This window comes from Miniopterus schreibersii, assembly GCF_964146895.1.
Source record: "Miniopterus schreibersii genome assembly, chromosome: 4".
Lineage (NCBI taxonomy): Eukaryota > Metazoa > Chordata > Mammalia > Chiroptera > Miniopteridae > Miniopterus > Miniopterus schreibersii.
In genome coordinates this window covers 73200958-73225412 of record NC_138105.1, presented here as the reverse complement: position 1 = coordinate 73225412, position 24455 = coordinate 73200958, and the positions used below count along the sequence as shown (strand labels likewise).

General features: G+C 48.3%; 1 protein-coding gene across 13 annotated transcripts in view; it reads right to left on the bottom strand.

Annotated features, from left to right (window-relative positions):
* Nucleotides 1–24455, bottom strand: part of MYO9B (myosin IXB) — a 78298-nt gene that overhangs the window by 29526 nt on the left and 24317 nt on the right. For all 13 annotated transcript variants that reach the window (XM_081137035.1, XM_081137040.1, XM_081137036.1 and 10 more), the window contains exons 3-10: nucleotides 9853–9947; nucleotides 6333–6395; nucleotides 5754–5853; nucleotides 5395–5495; nucleotides 3776–3905; nucleotides 3065–3154; nucleotides 1468–1584; nucleotides 994–1128 (exon numbers count right to left, since the gene is read on the bottom strand). In XM_081137035.1, coding sequence (XP_080993161.1) covers nucleotides 994–1128; nucleotides 1468–1584; nucleotides 3065–3154; nucleotides 3776–3905; nucleotides 5395–5495; nucleotides 5754–5853; nucleotides 6333–6395; nucleotides 9853–9947 — 831 coding nt within the window. The remainder of the gene's footprint in view (nucleotides 1–993; nucleotides 1129–1467; nucleotides 1585–3064; nucleotides 3155–3775; nucleotides 3906–5394; nucleotides 5496–5753; nucleotides 5854–6332; nucleotides 6396–9852; nucleotides 9948–24455) is intronic.

The window sequence follows — 24455 nt, the reverse complement described above, 5'->3', positions numbered from 1 at the left end:
TTGATTCCTAGTCAAGGGCATGAACCTGGGTTGCAGGATTGATTGATCCCCAGCCTGGTTCAGAGCAAGTGCAGGAGGCAACCAATCGATGTGTCTCTGACATCGATGTTTCTCTCTCTCTGTCTCCCTTTGTCTCCCCTTCTCCCTCCCTCCCTTCCACTCTCTCTAAAAAAGCAATGGAAAAAATATCCTTGGGTGAGGATTAACAAAAACAAACAAACAAAAAACATAAAAAGAAATAGGTGGCCCAGTCGGCAAGGCTCACTGGTTGAGTATCGACCTATGATCCAGGAGCTCGCAGTCTGATTCCCGGTCAGGGCACATGCCCGGGTAGCGGGCTCCATCCCTAGTGGTGGAGGGGCGTGCAGGAGGCAGCCAGTCAATGACTCTCTCTCATCATTGATGTTTCTATCTCTTTCTCCCTCTCCCTTCCTCTCTCTGAAATCAAATCAATAAAAATAGATTAAAAAAAAAAATGGGTGAAGATAACTTTAACAATATACTTAATTTAACCTTATATATCCAAATCTTTGCGGTTCACTGTGTATTTTGCTCTTCCCACACAACTCAATTTGGACCGACAAACAGCCAGAAAGCATAAATAGTAAAATCAACTAAATAACTTCATCAGTTTTCCTTGTCAGAATTATCAATGTGAAGGGTAATATGTGGGTAAAGATGGCTGAGTATTTAATATTGAAAAGACGTATATGGTTTATAAATATCGTTAGCCTTATAAGGCAACTCCATTTCTCTTCCATTAAAGAACTTTCACTTTTGAGCAGAGAAAAGGTGCAAAATTCACCTGTGGCCGAAAACATCCCTGACAGTTTGCCTCATTCCAGGCTGGGCAGAATTTTCCCTGGACTTTCCCTTTTTGCAGAGAAAAATTCTGGGGCAGGTTTGATGACAAACCAGGCCCCTAGGGAGATCCCGGTTCTAGCACATCCTGTCCTCCCTTGGGCTGGATGGGTGACAATGGCACTTCCTTACCTGCTCTAGTTTGAAAATGTGCTGGTTGAAGTAATACTGGAGCTGCTCATTCGCATAGTTGATGCAGAACTGTTCAAAACTGTTCCTTTCGAAGTCCTCAAACCCAAAGATGTCAAGGACCCCTATGGATAAGCACTAGGGAAACAGAGAAAACAGTTGTCACTGGTGGGTCCTCCCTTGGGAGCACCTGTTCTGTCATGTCGCGAGGGCCCTGTGCTTGGCTGAATGCTCTGCTGTTGCTGCCTCGGAACCTGTAATATTTGAACAAGGAGCCCGTGTTTTCATTTTGCGCTGGGCCCCGAGAACTGCATCCTGTCCTGTTCCCTGGGCTCGGAGGAACTGGCTTCTTGCCTAACACTGGCTATAGCCACCTTGGCTCCTGATGTCAGAGGCCATCCACCTGTGTGGCAGCAAGGGCACAACCTTTCCCAGCGCAGCCTGGCTGGGTGGTGGGGTGGGGGGTGGGGCACTCACCGAGACAGACTCTTCCATGTCTTTCTTATTGAGGAGGGCATGGTTAATGCGCAGCACAATCCAGTCGAACAGGGCACTATACAGAGACTTGGCCATGGAGTCTCGGGCGGTGATGGCCTATGGGCATAGAGGGGGGAATTATACCCTCAGCAAGGTGGGCCCCGCATGCACCACCCTAAGGTCAACTAACCCATTGGTTGCCTCCTGCAGGTGAACAACTGGGGCTGAGGATAGATCAATCTTGCAACCTAGGTACGTTCCCTTCACCGGGAATCGAATCTGTGACCCTGCAGTGTGCAGGCTGATGCTCTAACCACTGAGAAACCTGGCCAGGGTAAGGCAGTGATTTTAAACAGCCAGCTCATCCAACATTCCTCTTATCACTTTGCATGCCATCCTGTCAGCTTGGACACTCTTGCACACTGAAGCATGATCCAAAAGGCCTTGACCCAGCAGCCTGTGGTTCAGCCAAGTCTTTCTCACGTACCAGCTCACTCCTCAGAGCTACCGGGGACTGATAAGGTTGGAAAACAGGCTCAGGAGAACTCTGGGCCTACCAGCATGGGAAACTAGCTAGAAGGCCCAGTTGGTTCAAAGCCAGGCCCCCTGCTGTTCTGGGAGCATCGAGGGGCCAACATTGTAAAAGAAGTAATGACTTTAACAATTTTTTTAAGGCCTTATGGAGATCTAATTTACATACAAGAAATTCCATATATTTATGTGCTCAGACCTAAATTGTAACATATTTGGCTGCAATCAAGATCTAGAACACCCCTCTGTTTTTGTCTTTCTGGGAAGCCACTGAAATGGAGCCTGGAGAATCTCAGCCTAGCATCTTTCACATGGTGCCTGTGAGGTAGCTGCACAGCTGGGGTCTCAGGGATCTTGGATACTGCAGGGCACCTTTGCCTCTGGGGGCTCAGACTGTTCATGCTATCTGTCTGAGATGCCCAAACAGCTTCTCCCACCAGCAAAAAAATCCCTCCTGTGGCTAGGTGCTTTCCTGTGACCAAGCTGCAAGCTGAGGTCACACTGCTCTTGACATGTAAAAAAGCAAGAAAAACACACCATAAACACCCAGGTTGGGGCAAAGGCCAGAGAGAGGCACCTTATCAATATTTAGAGACCCACATAATGGTTGTAAAGGTCATGCTCTAGCAGTGGGATCTGCAAAGTTTTTCTGCAAAAGGCCAGAGAGCCCCCATTCTCGGCTTTCGGGCAGATAGGGCCTCTGTTGCAACTATTTGGCTCTGCTGTAGCAGGAAAGCAGCATGTAAATGAATGGGCATGGCTGCAGGCCAATAAAACTTTATTTACAAAAGCAGGTAGTGGGCCAGATTTGGCTGCAGGTCTCACTGCTTCTGCTGGTGAGAACCAGCATGCCCACAAAGCAGCTAAGAACACAGAGGTGAACACATGGGGCCCAAGTTCTGACTCTTAGGATGCAGTTTGCTGTTTAAGCTGGTTTGTGCTGAGCCTAAGTTAATGTGAGAATCAGAGGCACCACAAGGGTTCTCCTCTGTCACTTTGGCAGGGAAAAGATCACACCCATGCTACCTGTTTCCAAAGGACCTTGAAAGCCCAGGGCAGTGCTCACCTCACTGAGACTGTAGGGAAGGATGAGCTTGTCGTTGGCAGTCACTGTTTTTCTTTTGGTCAGAACCTCCACCAAGATTTCTCGCTTCACCTGTTTCAAGGTCAAGGAGGGAGATAAAGGGAGGGTGGGGGTGAAGAACTTGTCCAGTGGGTTCTCATGTTATTGAGACAAGGCCTGAAGCATGAGGAAGATCAGAGGACCCCCAGGGGCGGTGCCAGGAAGTGGGCTCAAAGACTGAGGGCAGGGCTTCTCAGCCTCAGCACCACTGACATATGAGGCTGCATTACTCCTTGCTGTGGGGTGGCCATCCTATGCATTATATGATGTCAAGCAGCATCTGTGGCCTTCCCCCACTAGATGCTAGTAGTCCCCTAAGTTGTGACAAACAAAAATGTGTCCAGACATTGTCCCTCGGGTTGAGAGTCAGAGGACATGGGGATGGCAGGTCCGATGAGAAAATGACCTCACTGATCAAACTATGGTTTTAAAGAGCCTTTTGCATGAGGAGCTGAGGTGGGAAGTGTCCCTGCCCAGGAGGGAGTCCCTCAGAAATGAGGAAGGGACTTTGCAGAGATGGTGGTGAGGAAGAGGCACAGGCCCCGGTTTACAGAAGCACAGCCAATGCAGGAAGTTCTGGGTCCTCTGAGGCCACAGGCCCTGAGCTGACCCAGCACTGTCCTACGGTGGCCGAGAACAGAGAGTAAGTAGTACCTTCAGAAGCTGTGACAGTGTGTCCAGCACCTCGGGGGGCCCGACCTCCAGGCCTTCGTCTCGGCCTGTGGCTCTCTTCTTGTATGTGACATTGCCCAGATACAGGATGGCTGAGAGGACAGAAAAAATCCTGGGAGAGAAAAGGAGGTTCAATTGGGGTGGTTTCCACAATTGTGAGATGATAGAAGGGTCCAGTCAACTGGGCTAAATTTGAAACAAATTCTAGTCAGAACACATGAAGTTTGAAAAACATTGAATCCCTTTGTTGGGGACTCTCTCTGTGCAATGCGACTCAATAGACAGATATTTCTATTTTTCTTTGTAAGGGGGGGCTAAAAAATATTTTTATGGAGGCATAATGCGCACATGCAAAAACTATACAATTCCCAAGTGTAGAGATGAATTGTCACAAAAGGTACAGATCCCTGTTAATTAGCACTCAGACTAAGGAATATAACATGCCAGGCCGTGGAACCATCCAGCCCCACAGGGAAACTTTTGTCCTGACATCTAACATCATCCATGAACTTGATGTCCAGGAAATCATCTTATGTACTTGTATCTGGCCTGTCACTGAAAACTGTGATGTGGGGGTATGATGCATGTTACTGCATGTAGTCTTGGTTTGTTCCCTCTCAATGTTACAGACCAGCACGTCTCAGCCTTGGCACTGCTGGCACCTGGGACCAGATTATTCTTTGCTGGGGGTGGAGGGTGTCCTGGGCACTGTGTGATGTTGAGCAGCAGCATCCCACACTCATGCAGTGTCACAACCAAAAATGTCTCCAGACAAGGCCCTTCTGAGGACAGAATCGGCATCTCCAGTGACAACCGCTACTGTGTGTAGAGTAGTCCAGGAGTTGGCAAACTTGGGCTGGTTTTTGTATGGCCCCTGAGCTAAGTTTTTGGTTCAGTTTTTAAATGGTTGTTAAAAAGCAAAGTGCAATGCAGAGAAGAACATGTAACTGAGACTGTCTGGCTCACAAAGCTGAATATATTTACTATCTGGCCCGCCCCAGAATGTTTGGATAGATTGACATTTGTTTATTTATGTAATCTCCTGTTGGTAGGCATTTTGGGGGGGGTCCCAGGCTTTGGGGCTGTTATAAAGGAGGCTGTTGTGTGCATCTGTGTGCGTGTCCTTGGGTGAGCAAATGTATGTGTTTCGTTGTGTACACACAGCTGTAGTAGAAAACAGCCAAATGGTTTTCCAAAGTGGCTGGCCCAATTTGCACCACCCCCAGCAGTGTGAGGGTGTTCTTGCTGGATATTCTGGCAGGTGTGGAGAGTACCCTGTGTGGTTTTCAAACATTAAAAACCTTTTTAATGGTGTAAAATATACATTATATAAAATGAACCATCTTAACCATTTGTAAGTGTACAGTTCCATAGTGTTAAGTACGTTAAACACGGTTGGGTAAAAGCCCCTGTGGTTTTAATTGGCATCTCCCGATGACTAATGATGAGTCCCTTTCCATGTGCTTATCATCACTGGCTATCTTCCTTAGTGGTGTGTCAGTCAGATTTTGATGGGGTGTCAGTCACATCTGACAGAGTGACCAATAAGATCTGGGAAAGCCCATGCGGGAGACAGCGGGATGGCCAGCCAGCCTACTTACTGTTTTTTGGTGGCGGGGAGGAAGCCCACCATCTCCATGGCCTGCTTGAGTCTTTCAAAATCATGCTTTAGGTCTTCTCCATCTTCGATCTTCAAGTTATGCTAAAAAACAAGTCAGCGACACTGGGTATTTCTGGGTCAGAGAGGGTGGCGTGTGGGAATGATTTTGGCTAGAACTGATGGGGCAGGGCCCAGGACATGGGGAATGAATGGGCTCCTTTATGCTGCCTCCTCTGGGCCTCCTTAGAGCCAGTTTGGGGGCCGGAGAGGGCCAAGGCAGACGGCCTCTGACCTCCTCGAGGAGTGTAAACAGCCCACAGGGAACAGAGGCAGTGATTGTGGCTAGGGCTCAGTGTTTACCTGGTTGAGGTAGAAATAATCTTCAGGCTGTTTGAGCTGAAATTCTTGTCGCTCTTCCTCGCTGACGCCAAGTAACAAATAATAAAACACGTGGTAGTTTCTGCAGGTCAAAATTAGGGGAAAAAAGTCATTTTTGGAGGCGAAGCAACAGTTACTTTTCAAACCACTACTAATATTACTTTGGAGACCACACCAGGGAGGAAAAAGCACCTCAAATATATACCAATTTAAGACAATAAGTGGGTTCTTAATACGTTAAAAAAAAAACCTCCCAAAACATGAGCTTCTCCAGTGAGATTTCTCGAGGGTGAGGTGGGGTGGGTAGGCATACGTCTCCCTCACAGGGCAATCAGAGATGTATCTAATCTAACCACATGGGTAAAAGCCCTAGGGAGGTACAAAAAGAAGCACAAAAGGTGACTTAGGAGGTATGAGCACAAGGCTTGGGGCCACTCAGCAGGCCCGCTCCATGGGGAGTTGTGTCATGGCCTCCTGGGAGAGTTCCCTGATCCCAGGATGTCTGCTTCTCTCCTCTGTAGGGAACAGATGCAGATGCTCAGGGAGGAGATTTCTTCCTACCTCTCATCCTTCTCCTGAGAGACCAGGCGAGACTTTTCAAGCAGGTATTTTTCAACGACAGCTCTGTCATTAAAGGAAAAAGAGTAAAACATTCCATTTTAATAGTTTCCTTAAAGAACTAGAATAATTTGTTACCCATGATAAAGCCAGCTGCGCATTAAGTTCCTTAAGTACAAAATATATACAGGCATGTAAATATAATCACCCAGAATGTTGTAAATCATCCTAAATGTCACAAACACCACCCTAAATGTTGTAAATACAATCAACCTAAATGTTGCAAATACAATAACCCTAAATGTTGCCTTAACCTATCACTACCATCTATAAAAATAAGGAACTTGGGCTGGCCACTTCTGTCCCCCAGACCAGATGCACAGAAGCCTGGTGGTATCCTGTGGGACCCGCCTCCAAGGAGGCAGGAACTAGAGTGATTGCATGTGATCTTGAATGTTATACGAAGGTTTCCCCTGCTCCCACCATCTCCCCAGCAATGAAATGTTTCTCCAATTGATAATCTAAATAGAATAAATTCATTTTTCTTTTAACATATTAACATATTCAATTATGTTAATTGAATATGTTAATTATTCATGAACATATTCAATAGCTTTATTGAATAACCGGTACATAAAGTGTGCAATAAGTTTTGACTAGGTCCTCTCATAATCCTTATCTTTATTTATTTTTAATATGTTTGTTTCTTTTTTAAAATTATTCATTTCAGAGAGAGGATGGGAGAGGGAGAGAAATAGAAACATCAATGAGTCATCGATGTGCTGCCTCCTGCACGCCCCCTACTGGGGATTGAGCCCAAAACCTGGGCATGTGCCCTGACCAGGAATCTAATTGTAACCTCCTGGTTCATGGGTTGATGCTCATCCACTGAGCCACACCGGCTGGGCTATTTATTTTTAATCTTCACCCGAGGATATGTTTTTATTGATTTTTTTTTTTTTAGAGAGGAGAGGAGAGTGAGAAAGAGACATCAGTAAGAGAGAAACATCGATCGGGGCCTCCCCTATGTGCCTGCAATCTAGGTATGTGCCCTGACCAAGAATCGAATCCATAACCTACTGGTGCATGGGATGATGCTCCAACCAACTCAGCCACCTAGCCAGCACCCATATAATTTTTTAAACAGCTTTATTAATAGTAACTGATGCATAATAAAGTGTGAGATCTGATGAGTTGTGACAGATGCAAACACCCATGAAACCCACCACCATGATCAAGATAGTGAACACATCCACCACCTGGAAAAATTTCCTTGGTACCTGTATATTTCTCCCCACTCCCCACCCTCAAGCAGCCACTGATCCCCCACTTTAGATTCATTTGGATTTTCTAGAATTTTAAAGAAATAGAATCATTCAGTATGTATACTGTGTCCCCACTTTCACTCAGCCCAATGATTCTGAGGTTGACCACACTGTAGCATTCCTATTTATGGCTGAATAATATTTTACATATGTGGGCACACCACATTTTGTTCATCCATTCACCAGTTGATGGATATCTGATGGATGGGTCCATGAGGCTATGTGGATGTTGTGGCAGGGACCGGGCACCTCTATACCACACTATCAACACTAAGAGCAGTGACGGCAAACGTTCCAGGCACTGTTTCATAGGATTTGACACCCTGAATCCTCCCATCCCTTCGAGGTGGGCACTATGGATCCTGTTAATGAATGAGGTACTAAAACTGGAGAGGCCACATGCTGCTGGGGACTCCACAGGAGGGAGGTGGCCCAGTAGGGAACTGAGCCTGGCATGGGCCCTGCTGCCTCCATACCAACTGGGGTCGGAGTTGCCTGCCTCCTATGGGATCCACTATTACCATGGGAGCTGGGCGGGTGTGCCGGCCAGCTTCATCTGAGCCCATCCTATTTTACAGGAGAGGCAGCTGGTACTCAATGGGTGGCAGGACTGGGCCCCTTGTTCATGTCTTGCTGGATGCAGCTTGCCCGTCTCTCCAGGATGGCGGTCGTCTGTCTGCAGCCTTGTACAGGACACATGCATACACCATGCACAAGTGGGTTTCTAAGGGCTTGGCCTGTATGCTCTCTTCTTTCAAACCTATGTTTTCTTCTATTCTTGCCACTGATTAGTAACTGTTTTAGTTAGCAGTAGTTTGTTTTTCTGGTAAGGGAGGCTGCTCTAGTTCTAGAATCAGACTACTGTTGGAATTTCAACCTGTGGCCGATTTCTTGGGCTGTGTCAGCATATGAGGGAGAATGGCAACTCCTCCCCAGCACAGAGCTGTCATTTCACTGACAACAGCCTCTTTCTTTTTCTGATCATCTTGGAGACCCAGGCTCCCACGGGGGCTAATAGGGGACCAAGGATCCCCTGGCACTGAGCCCTTCAACCCACGGGAAGACTAGGTCTTACAAATTGGGGAACTGGGAGAAGGCTTAGACTGCCCTTGACCCTTGGCCTCGGCAGGAAATGGCACCAAGAAGTGTCACCTGTCTAAAAGCAGAACAGGGTCTGGGACCGATTCCTGAGAGCTGGCTGTAGCTGCTCCCTAGAAGGGAAGTATACCTCCCTCCTCAGAGTGTGGGCAGGCCACAGTCGTGGGCCAAGAGGGACTTCCTTTCCTGAATTCAAGACCACAGATATGACTCTCAAAAGCTACTCTATGAGATCTGACTACTCAGGGCCACTGGCCTGATCTTGATTGGTGCCTGTAATGGCTGGACTATTTGGTTGACGGCCAACCCCTGCTGGTATATTGGGTCAAATGGTGGCCCCCAGAAGATACGTGTGTACACTTGGAACCCGTGACTAGAATCTTATTTGGAAAATGTCTTCATAAATGTAATCAAGTGAAGGATCTCAAAATAAGCTTATCCAGGATTATCTCCGTAGGTACTGAATCCAATGACAAATGTCCTAAAAGATAGAAGAGGAGACGCAGGGAGACAGAGGGGAAGGCTGTGTGAAGATGGAGGCAGAGATTGGAGTGATGCAGGCACAAGCCAAGGATGCCTGGGGACACCAGAAGCAGGAAGAGGCAGAAAGCAGCCTCTCCTAGAGCCTACAGAGGAGGCGTGGCCCTGTCGACACCTTGATTTCAGACATCTGGTCTCCAGAACCTTGAGAGAAGAAATTCCTGTTGGTTTAAGCCACTGGGTTTGTGGTGCTTTGTTACAGCAACCACAGGACACTAAATGGAGACAGCGTGAAGGAGAGCGTGGGGAGAGGATGGGGGAAGCAGTGCCCAGTGGGAGCGAAGACTCTGGTGTCTAGCCCGAGGCCTGCAGAGCCAACCCAGAATCCAAGAAAACACACATTCAATGCCTTGGGGACAGCAGGTCACTGACCTACACTTTCCCCCACCTACATTTCCCACTTTGACCCATTGCTCAGATCTTCACATCAAGAACTTAAAATCCTATTGGCTTCCTTGTATGATTCACAAATGTCACTCTTGGGATGGCTTCCCACTGCAGGGATGCCCAGGATCCCAGACTAAGGCTGCAGTACACAGTGCAGGAGGCTGCCAACTCACCCTCTCACAATGCCACTCTCTAGGTAGTTGACCTGGATGAATTTTCCAAATCGGCTGGAATTGTTGTTGTGGGCCGTTTTGGCGTTCCCAAAAGCCTGCAAGGAAAACAAAAACAAGTTTTCAGATGGTGAGGAAGAAATTTCTACAGGCCTCAGCCTGGAGCCTCAGAGTTCCCTCTGGGCATCTTGGACACCTGCGGGCTGGAAGTTGCTCTGCACCCAGGTGACAATTGGAGAACACAAAGGTTGTAGTCCAGGCATGCTCCAATGTACTCAACTCATTCTCAGTTTGGGTTGTGGGAGGGGCTCAAGTTTTAAGAGTCAGACATTAAAATGCCAATCATTATTATTCTTTCCCAGACATAACTGTTCACACAGCATACTCTGGCCCGCGGGCCAAATCCACTCTGCTGCATTTTTTACTGCCTATAAGCCAAGAGTGTTTTTTACATTTATAAGTGGCTTTAAAAAACCCCAAAGAAGAGTAGTATTTCCTGACATGTGAAAATTCTATTCACGTCTCAGTGTCCATAAATGAGGTTTTCCTGGCACACAGTCAAGCCTGTTCATTAATGGATTGTCCACGGCTGCTTCTGAGCTGCGAAGGCAGAGTGGCTGAGATAGAGACCATCTGGCCTGCAAAGCCAAAAATATTTACTACTTGGCTCCTTCCAGAAGAAATTTGCCAGGCGCTGGGATGACATGAGCTCTGGGCTCCAGGAGGGCACCAGGCTAGATGTGAAGGAGATGTGAGGACAGGTCCCACCCTGGAGAGATCCTGCAATTCTGTGGGATGAGAAGCAGTTCACAGCAAATTATTATTATTTTAATTGTTTAGTTTTAATAACATAAAACTAAAGAATTCAGTGGCATTTAGTACAAGCAGAATGTTGTACAACTACTACCTCTACCTAGTTCCAGAACGTTTCCATCACTCCAAAAGGAGACCCTGTCCCCATTCCTCCTCCCTCCACCCCTTGCAACTACTAATCTGCTGTCTCTATGGATTTGCCCTTCTGGACATTTCACATAAATGGGGGCATACACTACATGGTCTTTTATGTCTGGCTACTTTCACTCAGCATGTTTTCAGGGTTCACCCATGTTGTAGCATGAATCAGGGCCGCATTCCCAATATGAAGAGAAAAGTATGCATAGTGCACAGAGCCTGCAATCTGGTAGGGGCCCCTTAGGGACTGCCATGGGACCACCACCCATATTACAGATGGGGATACCCAGTGCCCCCTTCCCACACAGAACCCACTGCCTCCGAGGGGTGAACAGACAGGGAGAGGGTAGGATGCAGCCTTGAGGGAACACAGGGTAGGGAAGGTTCCCTGTTTCAGGGAGAGGAAGGCTGGCAGAGGTGGGAGTGGTGGGGCTGGGGAAGGAGTGACGGGGAGTGGGGCGGGGAATGCCTCAGAGTCAAATGAGGAAAGGAAAGCTTGGTGGCAGTGAGAAGGGTGTTAGGCTGACTATGGGCAGGGGCAGTGGGGAGAAGGTGGCAAGGCCACTGTCAAGATCTGTTGGTGGGGCAGGGTGGTCAAGGGCAGGATGGAGAGAGGCAGCCACTTGCAGGAAAGCCAGGCTCACAGGAAAGTCAGGAATAGGGAGATGTGCTGACACGGAGAGGAAGCTGGATTTTCTTGAAGGCTTCATTCTGCAGGGGATGGATTCAGGTGGATCATTGATCAGAGCTCCTGATGGGGCAGCCTGAAGGCAGAAACCCCATAAAAAAGCTTCTGTGGGAAGGCCCAGGATATATCCTTGGAGAATGGCTCCATTCAGCACAGCTTGAGAGCAGGACAGGAGCCCAGCGTGGCTCCATGTGCCAATCATGCTCCTGACTGATTGGGTCATGGGACCAGTGATTTCCTACCCCATTGCTCCAGGGGCTCCAGACCCAGGGAACAGACCTCCCTGTAAAACCTGAGCAACAGCCAAGTCATCAGGTAGGAGAGTGACAATGAAAGAGAGCCCTGGAAAGGCGACCTGGCCTCATACTATGAAGGGGGGCGCTCAGGGTGGGGGCATCAGCTAGGTGCTTTGGGGGGCTCCAGGTGGCCTTGCAGAAGTGAACCCAACCTGAGAAAGTGCTTTCCTGAGTCAGACAGCAGCCACAGAGCCCAACCCTCTTCTTCACAAATGGTTTCTCAGGACTCATCACTTGCTGGGTTTTGAAAAAGCCTTTGGTGGGACTGATAAAACCCTGGGGCTTGTCACCAGGTCCTCACACATGTGATCAAGCTCTTCGTCAGGAGCTGTGCACCAGCCTGCGCTTCTCTCTTGAATGTCTGGAACCCAGTGCAGGGCTCCCAGCTGGGCACTGCTGACACTTAGGGCCATCTTGGGCACTGTAGGATGTTGAGCAGTGTCCCTGGTCTCTACCTGCCAGATATCGGTGCATGTGGGACAACCAAAAATGTCCCCAGAGATGGCTGAATCACTTAGGATGAGCAGCACTGCTATATACTGATGCAGGTACAAGGGATTTGCAGGGCCAGGCGGTCTGAGCCTCGCTGGACTCTTCCTCCAGTTATGAGGGCCCCACATACACTGCAGGTGCTGAGAGCTCCTCTGGGGAAGAAAACAGTTTGTTGTTTGGGGCAAAGCCCTCGGTTCTCAAGGCACTGGTCGTGGAAATGCAGACAGCAGATCCAGCTACTTCCATTCCATGCTTACCAGAGCCTGCAGGGTGGCATCTGAGCTGAGAATAGGCCTGCTCTGTGCTAAAATGAACTCCTGTGGGTGAGCCTGCAAAGTCCTGCCTGTCCTAACTACAAGCAGATGGTGAAACGATGCCCAGCCCTGTGTGGGCTCCTTCTTGGAGCAACGGGCCTCTCTCTATGCTGGGATCCGAGCAGCACCCAGGTCCAGGGCCTGCCACAGAGGCAACCCAGAAATGCACATTCACACCCTGAAGAACCAGTGGTCCTTTTTGAACTCAGGACAAGTGTAATTTCTTTCTTCGTGGTAATTTCTTTTTTAAAAACCCTCACCCAAGGATATTTTTTCCACTGATTATTTTAGAGAGAGTAGGGGGAGAGAAGAGAGAAACATCGGCGTGAGAGACACATTGACGGGTTGCCTCCCACATGCTCCCCAAAGGGGAATCGAACCTGAGACCCTTCAGTCCGTGGGCAGATGCTCTAACAACTGAGCCAAACCCGCCAGGGCCATCGTGGTGATTTCTAAGGAAACAGTCAGGCCTGGCATCTTGGGGACAAGAAGGAATGTCTTGGGGATGTAGGGCCTACTTGCTCTCTGGTTCTGCGATTACCAGTGCAGGGCCCAGTGACCTCACACGTCTGGTATGTGGTCTCAGCACACTGCAACTTTTCAAAGCCAATCTAAAAATATCCGGTTGGTGCTATTATACATTGGAGGAGGAGGAAACGTGCTCTCTTGGAGGGGAGCTATTGTGTAGCTGCTCCTGGGGCTGGCCAGGAGCACTTGCATGGCCTCCATGCACAAGAGCGGCTGGTGTGCCTGGTGGATCATGTGAGCCTGGGGGTGACAGGAGAGAGGAAGCGGGAACTGGGTGCCAGCAATGATGCGATGTAATCTGGCCTTGGGTCTGAGGAGGCCACATGTTTATGCCATCTGCCCACCAGGCCAGAAAACCCATAGCACTGGGTTTTGTGGGAAAGGTCTCTACTTCCTCGGAAACACATTTTACCCCTTTATAACATAAAATACACATTTCTAATATAAGTGTACACTTTGGAAAAAATATATGGAACTACGCTAAAAGTTTACCCAAAAGAAGAAAAAACATAATGATAACCCTATAAATCAACCCTGCCCCCAGTCATGGTTTCTAGGTAAAACTAAAGAAGGTCCACCCACCTTCCTCTGATGGGGTCCCAGGGGGGCACTGTGTGCCCAATAGGTAGTCCCCACCCTGTCAAAGATGCTGAGAAAGGGGAAGGGGATGTATGGCCGTCCTCCAACTGTCCTTGTCTTTGAGGTTTGTTTTTTTTAAAATATATCTTTATTGATTTCAGAGAGAGGAAAGGAGAGGGAGAGAGATGGAAACATCAATGATGAAAGAGTCACTGATTGGCTGCCTCCTGCACGCCCCCGACTGGGGATTGATCCTGCAACCCGGGCATGTGCCCTGACCAGGAATCAAACCCTGATCGCCTGGATCCTAGGTCAGTGCTCAACTGCTGAGCCAAGCCTGGCCAGGCTGAGGTGCTTCTTGAGTCAAAAAAGCTTTTAAAATTGAAGACATCCAGGGTTGAGCATCCTACCTAGCCAGAATTTTTAGAAGGTGCATATTTTATGTAAACAGGATGGCTCTTCTCTCAGGATGTACGGTAAATATTTTAGGAAGAATAGTAATGATATACAGATAATGTATTGTAGAATTGTATACCTGAAACCTGTATACTATTATTAACCAATGCTGTCCCAACAAATTTAATTTAAAAAAAAAAGAAAAAAAAGAATGGTGATAACATTATACAATGACTATGGCATGTACCAACCCCACACCAGGATCACTGTGGCTTCCCACTCTTCCCATTGCTTGCACTGCTCTAAGAAACAGACAGATGTGCCATTCCTATTTCAGATGAGGAAATTGATGGCAAAAGTCAGCCAACCTCCATGAAGTCTGAGAGCAGGTTGTTGATGTGGCCCTGGGCTTGAACCCAGCACCCCTACCCCAGCCCACACCCTGCTTGTCAGGCTCTCAGTCCCTGAAGCCTGGGCTCCTTCTTCAGACCCATTCTCAGTGCCTGGAGTCAGGCAAACTGGCCCAGGACTTTTAGGGGTGCCTACCACCCTGGCCTGATCCCTCTGAGTTCACACCTGGCCCCTGGAGCATCCAACACAAAAACTGAACAAGCCTTGAAACAGATAGTATTAGGCAAATAACGTTGTGCTTTCAGAACCCAAAGCCCTGTAGAATGAGCTAAAAACACAATCGCACTCGCCCATCTCCCATGTCAACAGGTGAGCCCTGGGTCAGGATCCCCTGGAGAGAAGTTCCCCAGCCTTGCCATGCAAGGTGGGCGTCCTTCCAGCCAGGCTGAGATGGCCAGACCTGGAATAACATCATCGCCTCCAGATTCACCTACATCTATCCTTTCTCGTTGGAAACTTGCAGGTTGTTCTTGTGGTTTGGTCTGGGTTGTGGGGTTGGCCTTCTCTGTTTTCCTGATCTTATAGCCACAGGGACCTCATTTCCCAAGTGTTTATGGTTCACATGCAATCTCATTCATTCATTCACTTGATAATTTATTGACCAGCTGCTGTGTGCCTGGCACCATTCTGGCCTCAGAGACTCCACCTTCCCTGAGAGGCTCTGACAGCCCTGCAGGTTCACTTTGGCCAAGATTGGGAGCCCCTTAACCCACCTGTTCGGCTGCCACCTCCTGTGGCCTTGATGCTACCGCTACCTCTGCAATGCCACCATTGGGTGAAGCCTCGGTTTCCCCCTCAGCCCATGAGCCACAGAGAACTTCAAGATCTCTTATGTCTGGTCAGGCACCTAGTTGGAGGAATGACTGGTGTTGCGCGGGAGAGGCTGAGATTGATAAAAGAACACTGGCAAATATTAGGGCACAATGGAGCATAAAGATGGGGTTGTCAGAGTGAGATCATCCCCTGCTTCCTGGCCACCCGTTCCAGCCAGGTGGGGAGAACAAGACACCCAACAGCAATTGGAAGCTGCTGCTGGCATAGTGGCCCCATTGCTTGGAACCCAAATAATTTTTCTCCCAAGTGTTCTCCATGTTCCTGGGTACCTTTCTACATAAAAGCACTTGGCCCAAGCCCACTGACAGGTGGTGCCCATCTGGGGACATGGACAGTAGTCAGACCCTGAAAGAGGTGGCCTGAGAGGTGTCCTACAGCTGTGCCAGGCCTGCATGGAGCAAGGGGCTGTGTGGGCAGTGTCCCCGCCCAGGTGGCCCGTGATCCAAGGACGCTGGAGGACCTGTTCTACCTGGTCTGCTAAGCAAACAGCCCTGGGACATCAAGTCAGGGCTGGGGTTTTCCTGCGTGGAAATGTCGAGAAATATCCCCTGGCCTTCGTGGGAGGGCTGGAGGTATAAGGCTACTGTCAGCTGTGTTAATTGGGACTAACTGGTTTCAGATTCCTCTCCTGTAACATTAGGGAGAAAACCCCTGCCTCCCAGGGCTGACGATGAAATGACTGAATCAGGGGCCTGCAAACTTGTTCTGTGAAGGGCCAGATAATAAATATTTGGGCTCTGTTGCAACAGCTCAACTCTGCTGTTGTAGGGTGAAGCAGCCACAGATGATCTGTACACAAACAGACATGGCCGCGTGGAGGACACCCTCCAGGTGTGGGGGTGAGGCAGGCTTGGACATGGACTTCTACGGGGGTTGACAAGTGACGGCCAGCTACTTGTTTCTGTTTCTCCTGTGAGCTAAGAGTGGTTTTAACATTTATTTTTAAATGCTTGGAAAAAAATCAAAAGAAGAATATTTTATGACATGTGTAAATGATATGAAATTCAGCTTTCAGTATCCACGAATAAGGTTTTGTTGGCATACAGCCACATCTGCTTACACATGGTCTGCGTCTGCTTATGACTAAAAAGCACAGCTGAGTCGTTATTGTGTCAGAGACTTCCGGCAGAGCTGAAAATACTGACCCTCAAACGGGCTGTTTACAGAAAAATTACACCCCCTTCTCCCTGTGGGGACTACGGCAGTGCTGGGAGAAGACGCCGATACTCAGACACATGATGGGTGAGGATGAGAGGGCGTGAGTGTCACACAGGCTGACTGGCCTCCCCGAGCACAGCTGGAACACTGAGAAGACACCAGAGACAGACAGAGAAGCCTGATCCCTGGGAATTGGAGGGGGCAGGAGGTGGGGAAGTGAGACGCACAGCTGATTTGCTTTCCATAGGGCTGGTGTGGAGGGAGCATTGGGTTTAGGAGGGGGCGGCCTGTTCCAGGAAGGGAAGATGCCCGGTGAGGAAAAGGAAGCAGGGCAGGAAGTGGAGGAGTCTCCCCCAACCCCATGGCTCCCCAACTCATAGATGATAGAATGGAGGCTCTCCAGGACCTGGCTGACACCCAGCCTCTGGCTTGGTTCTGTTCTCTTCCGGTTGGCCATGGGGCTTGGAGCACTCAGCACCCTCTTGACATCCAGTGCTGGCTGGCTGGACAGATGAATGGATGGACAGACGGATGGGCTGAAGGCATGTACAGAGAGTCAAGAGATGATGGGACATGATGCTCACCCACCTAGTTGCCCCCAGTTCATTACAGGCTCTGTCAGAATCCAGAATGGTACCGACTATGAGACACATAGATAGAAATGCTGAAAATACAGAAAGGACTCCTGGGGCAAGGATATTCACCAAGGGCCAAAGTTTCAAGACAAACTGTGACAGGAGTGGGGGTTGGGGTGAGGTGGGGCAGGGGAATCTTAAAAAAAAAAAAAAGAGAAAAGAAAAAAGAAACCAAGTAGAAACAAGTTATTGCATTTCATATTTCCCAAAGTTTTGGTTTAGGTTATGATGAAACCATGTGCTAGATGACAGAAGAAATAAAAAACCGATCAAGCTTTGGGGGGTGGGGCGGGGCCGTCCTGCCTCCTTCTTATTGCATCAACAGTGTGAGGAAGGCATCAAGGTCCTTGAGGGCTCATCCATTTGACACCCAAATCATTCTCTTTGGGGTTTGCTGGGTTCTTTTTCTCAGGTTTTTGAGTTGCAAAATAAATATACTTACTGTTTTAAATATATCCTGTAGATTCCAATAATATTGTTTTTGTCACTGACTTTTAGAAAATCTATAATTTTGGTTTGTAGATCCCCTTTCATCCAAGAATTACTTAACAGAAGTTTACTTTTACTTTTAAAAGAATTTCCATGTGGAATGGCCTTTAAAAAATTAATTTCTAGTTTTATCACATTGTTAAGAATGCCGCTTGTAATATTTCTACTTTTGGAAGTTCTAGATACTTTCTCTGTGACCTTATAAGGAATGAATTTTGTGAATATGCCATGAATACTTAAGATTTATTCTCATATCAAAGTGGAGGGTTTGCAATATGGCCACATAATCTTAAGCACGTGGTCTGGCTATCTTACATCCTTGCCTTTTGCTGTCCACTCAACCAGCCTTGCACTATACAGGGTGGGGCAAAAGTAGGTTTACAATCATGAGTACGTGAAACACAGTTTATTCCTGTATTATTATTTACTTATTATTATTATTTTCCATATGAACAACTGTAAACCTACTTTTGTACCACCCTGTACGTTTGTATCTGTTTCTCCTGGTATCTTCTACAATTTCCACTTTGTAAAGGCAGTGGCTATGTTGTTTGATGGATACATATTGACAACTATTATACCTGGAGTATAAACTGAGGTTTTTGGCACTGTGATGAATCTTGTTGCATGTGAAGTTCAGAGGCCCAATTTCTACTTTCTCCATGTCAAAATTACAGCTCTGCTCCTTTTTTCTACCTGCCTCTTCCACCCCTGCCTATCCCTTTATTTTTAGCTTCTGGAACCACTTTGGTTTAGATGTGTCTTGTTAATAAGGCATGTAGTTGAACTTTGCTTTGTGAGCCAAGGTGAATATCCTCTCCTTTTAATAGGTGGATTGAGCCCATTTAAACATCGACTCATTCCCTCCATCATCAGCTCTCTGTCTTCTCTGCTACCTGTGAGTGTGGCTGAGTGACTGGAGGCTGGAGCAATTCTCCAGGCCATTTAAAAAAAAAAAAAAAAAAAAAAAAAAAAAAAAATATATATATATATATATATATATATATATCTTTATTGATTTCAGAGAGAGGAAGGGAGAGGGAGGGAGACAGAAACATCAATGATAGAGAGTCATTGATTGGCTGCCTCCTGCACGCCCCTGACTAGGGATCGAGCCCGCAACCTGGGCATGTGCGCTGACTGGGAATTGAACCCTGATCGCCTGGATCCTAGGTCGACGCTCAACCACTGAGCCATGCCTAGCCGGGCTCCAGGCCATTTTTGATGACTTCTTAAAATCCTGCACCCTTTGCAAGACTTTCAGCCTCACTTTGCAACTGATTTGCATTCAGGAGAGAGGACCCACTGGTTCTGGTGGATGGACAGGAATGAGCTGTGTTTAGGCTGAGCCAAGAGGGGAGTGTGAGTGAAGGGCTCATTCTGTAAGTGGGTGGCTCATTATGGGACTTTTCTCTTAGGATGACATTTGCTTCCCTACATAATTCCCACGCTGCACGGACTCTGGTGCTGGTAAGAAGAAGAGCAAGGCCTTCTGGTACATTATGTGCAGCAAAACCAAGCATCTGCACTCATGAGGAAAGGGAAGCTCCCTGGGATGGGCTGCAGGAGAGCCTGTGGTCTCCAGAGCATCCCCTCTACCCTCCCTACAGATGCTACATACAGTCTCTCTGCACCCTTGGGGAGGGGGTTGGCAAATCTGTCATCCTGGGGCTCCTTGTCCCTTCTCCCCGTGAGTCAACACTACCGTGTGGCTCTGGTGGTTGGGGTGAGAGAGAGAAAAGGTTGAGAATCCAAGTGGAGGCTATAGGGGCCTGCTAAAGATACAGTCTTGGGTCCCCTCCCAGACTTGTAGAATTTCTGGAAATGCTAAGAAAACTAAATTCTTAAACCAGAGATGGAGGGGGTTCTTCAGATTCCTGGAAGGGTAAGAACTGACTGCTCTAAGGTGTATTATGGGTGTGAAGTCTCTTTGGGGAGAAATAAAGCACAAGGATGTCTACTTATACCACTCCCTCTTTCCTGAGCATCTGAAGTAGGGGTCAAGATAGTCAAGGACTGGACAGAGCAGAGCTTTATCCTCTGTATACTTAGTTTAATCAGACTGCTTTCCTAATGCTTAGCCCTGAGAGACAGGAAACTTTCATACTCCAGGGCTTCATACCAAGATCAGCTGCTTCCCACCTGCACCCTGACCTCAGGTGGGTCCAATCCTTGTCTGTCACTCAATGGCCTTGATCTGCCAAGCACAGTAAGGTGAAGGGTTGAGGGAGCAGAAACCAGGTCTCCATGATGATGCAGAAACAGGCACAGGAGAAGAAACCATTGCTGAGAGCTTGCCTCTTGGCTTTGCATCCTCACAGCCCTGAGAAGCAAGGGTCTGTCTGCCCATTAGACAGGTAGGGAAACTGAGCTCAGAGGTGTAAGTCCACTTCCTTGCAAGGGACTGCACTGCATCCTAACAAGGGCTCAGCCAGTCTGGTGCTCTGGATACCACCCCAGCTGCAGGACGCTATCACCTGTACACATCAGTGGGGCCATGTGGCCAGAGCCCAGGAAGTGGTAGAAAACATTTGAGAGGATGAAACAACAAAATATGGTGACAGCGAAGAAAGATCAAAGACCACTGGAGATGGCACTGCTGAATGAAATGGCGAAGTGGGAGAAGGTGAAGGTGTGTTACGTTAAAGTTCAGTTTGCCATGTCCTTACCTGCCTGAGATTTGCTTTACACACCTCATTGAGGTAGTGGGAGCTTGTCTAAGCTGGGGGTCCGCAAACCTGTTGACCAAATCAGGCTTGATTTTTTTTTTTAAATAAACTTTTTAGATTTACAGGAAAGTTGTAAGAATATTACAGCGAATTCCTGTATACCCGACATTCAGTTTCTCCTGTTGTTAACAGGATAATGATGCGTTTGTCATGACCTATAAACCAATATTGATATGTTATTATTAACTAAGTTTACACTTTGTTTATTTGGATGTTCTCTGTTTTTCCCTAATGTCCTTGCTTTTGGGTCCTTGATAGTTTTGAGGACGGTCAAGTCTTTTGTAGACTATCTGTCAATTTGGGTCTGTCTGATGTTTCTTCCTACTGCCTGTTTTCTAAATCAGGTTTTATTGGCACACAGCCCCACCCATTCACCACGTACAGTCTGTAGCTGCTTTTGCTCTACAATGTAGAGCGAGTAGATGGAGAGCTGAGTTGTTGCAACAGAGACTGCATGGCCCTAAAATCCGGAAATACTAATTACGTAGCCCTTTACAGAAACAGTTTGCAGATCCTGGGGTTAAGTTACTTTATAAGGCATTCAACTTAAAACTGTTTAATCCAGGATACATACCTCAAGAACGACCACTGCAAACCACTCTAGCTGATTTTATCACTCAACCTCAGGAGTTTCATCAATGAGCATAACGAATGTCTGAAGCAGGTTTCCATAGATGAAAATGGTGATGCTCAAGACAGGTGGGCTGGATAAAACATTTTGGAGACACTTGCCACCCTTGTTGGAGAAATTTCATCTATGGTCAGTTCCTTAGGGATAGGGCTTAGGTCTGACCCCAAACTAGTCTCATGTCCCACTGCTTGATCAGGGGCTCCAGCTGGGCTCTGAGAAACGGTGCTCAGGGCCACCAAAGAGGCAAGAGCTGACAGGATCAGGTCTAGGAAAGCTAGGCTCCTGTCTGCTAATACAGCACGTCTGACAGAATTTGATGGAAACTTGCATGCTTTATAACCCTCTCTTCCCTTGCTACTGATAGCAGCAAGACACAAGCTCTGCAGGAAGAAACCTGGAAGTTGGATGTGGCAGGTCCCAACAAGGACCACTCCAGATGGGGAGCATTCCAGATGTGTAAAGTCCACTCTGCATTTAATTGTCCTAAAGTTCACATAACATAAAATTCACCATTTTAACCATTATAATGTACAATTTGGTGACATTTAGTACACTCTCTATGTTGTGCAACTGTCACCTCTATCTAGTCCCAGAATATTTCATAACCTCAAAAGGAAACCCTGTACCCATGACCAGTCACTCACTATTCTTCTGTCCCCAGCCCTTGGCAACAACTAATCTGCTTTTTGTCTCTATGGATTTACCTTTTCTGGACATTTCATATAGATGGGGGTCATAGAATACATGACCTTTGGTATCTGGCTTCTCTCACTCAACGAGTAATCTCCATTGTATCCACTCTGCTTTGAAAAGCGGCAGTAGGAGCCTGTTTGCCCTGTGTGTCACTCCATCTTCCTTGTGTTAGGGAGCCATCGCTGGTGCTAACCTGAGTCCAGGAGGACCACTGTATCCAAAGGCCGTGCAATAACCCCAATGGTTGGGGTAAAGTGCCCCCGGACACCTCTTTTTTGGGAGGATGCAATTCTCTCTTTGACTTTCCATCACGAACCTACTTCCAGCCTTTGCTTCTTTGGAGAGCCCCTCCCTGGCATCTACCATTCTCTTCATGGGGCAGCTGTGGAATGGGCATGGAAGCCTACCCATGCACAAGAGGACTGCCCTGGGATCTCCACAGGTGTCCCCCTCCCTTGGTGTCACCGTGGCCTCATCTCAGCATTCCTGCTCTTCCACAGCTGACACCCGGGCTGCTGAGTTAGATTAGCTTGCTATAAAAAACAAATGGTTCCTGAACAACAAATGGCCCTTCAGAGCATAAGGGTACAGAGTAGCAGGAAATGGCCACAGGACATTCCAGATTTCTCCCAGCAGGCCTTGGGGCAGGATTTAGCTAGATGACAGTGGCAAGAGTACTCCAGACTAAGGAATTCCAGCACGTGCACAAACGCCCTGAGACTGAAGAGATCAGGGGGCAGAGCAGAGAGGTTGATTTGCTATAGGTGACAAAGAACATAGGCAGCTGAGCTGGGCTGCCTGGTCCCACTCCTGACTTCCTAGTAGGGGGCAGCTCTTGGCCCTGAGGTTCTACAGGTGGTAAACCAGTCCAGGCACTTTGGCAGAATTGGAGATCTTCCCTTAGGAGCTGTGTGTCCTTGTCATCTTCTCTCCCTTCCCTACAATCTCACCGAAATTCACCAATGAGTAGCTCTGTCCAGGTTATGGGGTCTTGTGGCTCCCTGTACTCTGTCCAGAGCCCCAGGCCAGATTTTCAAATGCACATCCTAAAGGTGCCTAAACTAGAGCACATTTCTCAGCCTGTCACCCCTGGCATTTTTGGCCCTGGATCATTCTTTGCGGAGGGGGCTGCCCTGTGTACTGTAGGATGTTGAGCAGCATCCCTGGCCTCTGTCCAGTAGATGCCGTTCTCCAGATGGTGCCAAATGTCCCCTGGGGGCAGAATCGCCCCTGACTGAGAACTGAGCCTCAGACTCAGTTAAAATTGGCTGCCCTGGAGATCCCCGTGTGGCCATGAAGGGCTAAATGGGACTCTATAAATTCTCATAGGTTGCTGTGACTCACTCTGCTATAAAGCGGTGATGATAACACTTAGTCTTTCCCCAGGAACCCGCCCCACCTGACCACTGACAACTAGGGCCACTCTCTCCTCTACCCAGAAGCACGGTCAGCAGCCACAAGCCAGGGTCATAGGGCTGGGCAGCGACTGGGCAGGTGACTATAAGCTTCAGACTTGGCTCCCTGGCCTTCCCAAAGTCAGACCACCTCTGGAGGCCTCGCGTAACCAGTGTCTTGGTGGGCAGCTGACTGACACAGAAGGAAACTTCAGAGGGCAGACCTGTAACTCTGGGGACAGGGCACTGGAGCCACTTCATCATGGATAATAGCTAGAAAACAAATGGGCCATGAGAGCCTGTGGTTGTTCAATGCCCGGCCACATTCCTGCCCCAAACAGTGAGGCAAATACAGCCAATAGATGGACAGATACTCCCACCTACCACCCAGCCCTGGTGCAACAAAGCATCTGGAACATTTGGAAAGGGCAGTGGCTGTGGGATATCTTGGGCCCGAGTGACGCTTCACCTTTTAATCAACTCCTGCAAATTCCAAGGAGGCCTTTCTGGGTGCCTAAAATATACCCCATAATTTCACTCTTCTCTTAGACACAGCATTCCCAAAAATATAACTTCCCCCTTTCTCTAAAATAGCCTTAGATCACTGCAAAGAGTCAGGGCTCTGCGCTTTTATGCAGCAGGCCAGAAAGGCAGACTCAAAGCTCTGCAGGGCACAGGAGAGGCCACCCTTGTGGCCTTTTGGATGGTAACCCCTTCTCTGGTGATCCCAGGGGCTCTCGACACCCCAGTCCTCTATGTATTCCCCCATGGACACCCTCTCATCCTTCTCACTCCCTCCTGCTCTGGTGTGGCCCCACTTTTCAGCTAGGCAGTCTCCTGGCAGTCTGTACCTGTCTGTTCCCTCCTTTTCACACAGGTGGCCCCTAAGCTGCTCCCTCGTTTTTCTGCATTTTGTGACATCCTTATGGTAAGACTGAAATACCCATGCCGACTGGTTGGTATTAGGCACTGGGCTGGGAATGCCGCCTCCACCAGGGGCCATGAGAAGCTTGTCCTCATGTTCCTTTCTCTGGCTGAATAATCCCCCTCCTCCCTGCCAGCCGTGAGCTTCTAAATACCCTCCTGTTCACATATCCACCACCACAAACGCCAGCTTCCTCGGAGGGTGCCAGGACTCTGGGTGCACACTTCTGCTCTGGTCCTGTCAGCCCCAACCTCTCCCAGCAGCCATAGTGTCTTCATCCTGTTGTGCCCCCAACATACTGTGTTACCCCACAGGAAGGATGCAGGTGGCCTCCGGGCCCAGGGCGCAGCTGGAAGCCCTCAGAGATGGGGAGGAGCCCCCCACACAGCCCCTGCCACCCTCAGGCAGAGCTGTAAAAACACTCCTAGCTGTCTGTGGGACAGAGAGCTAGTGAGCCCCACAC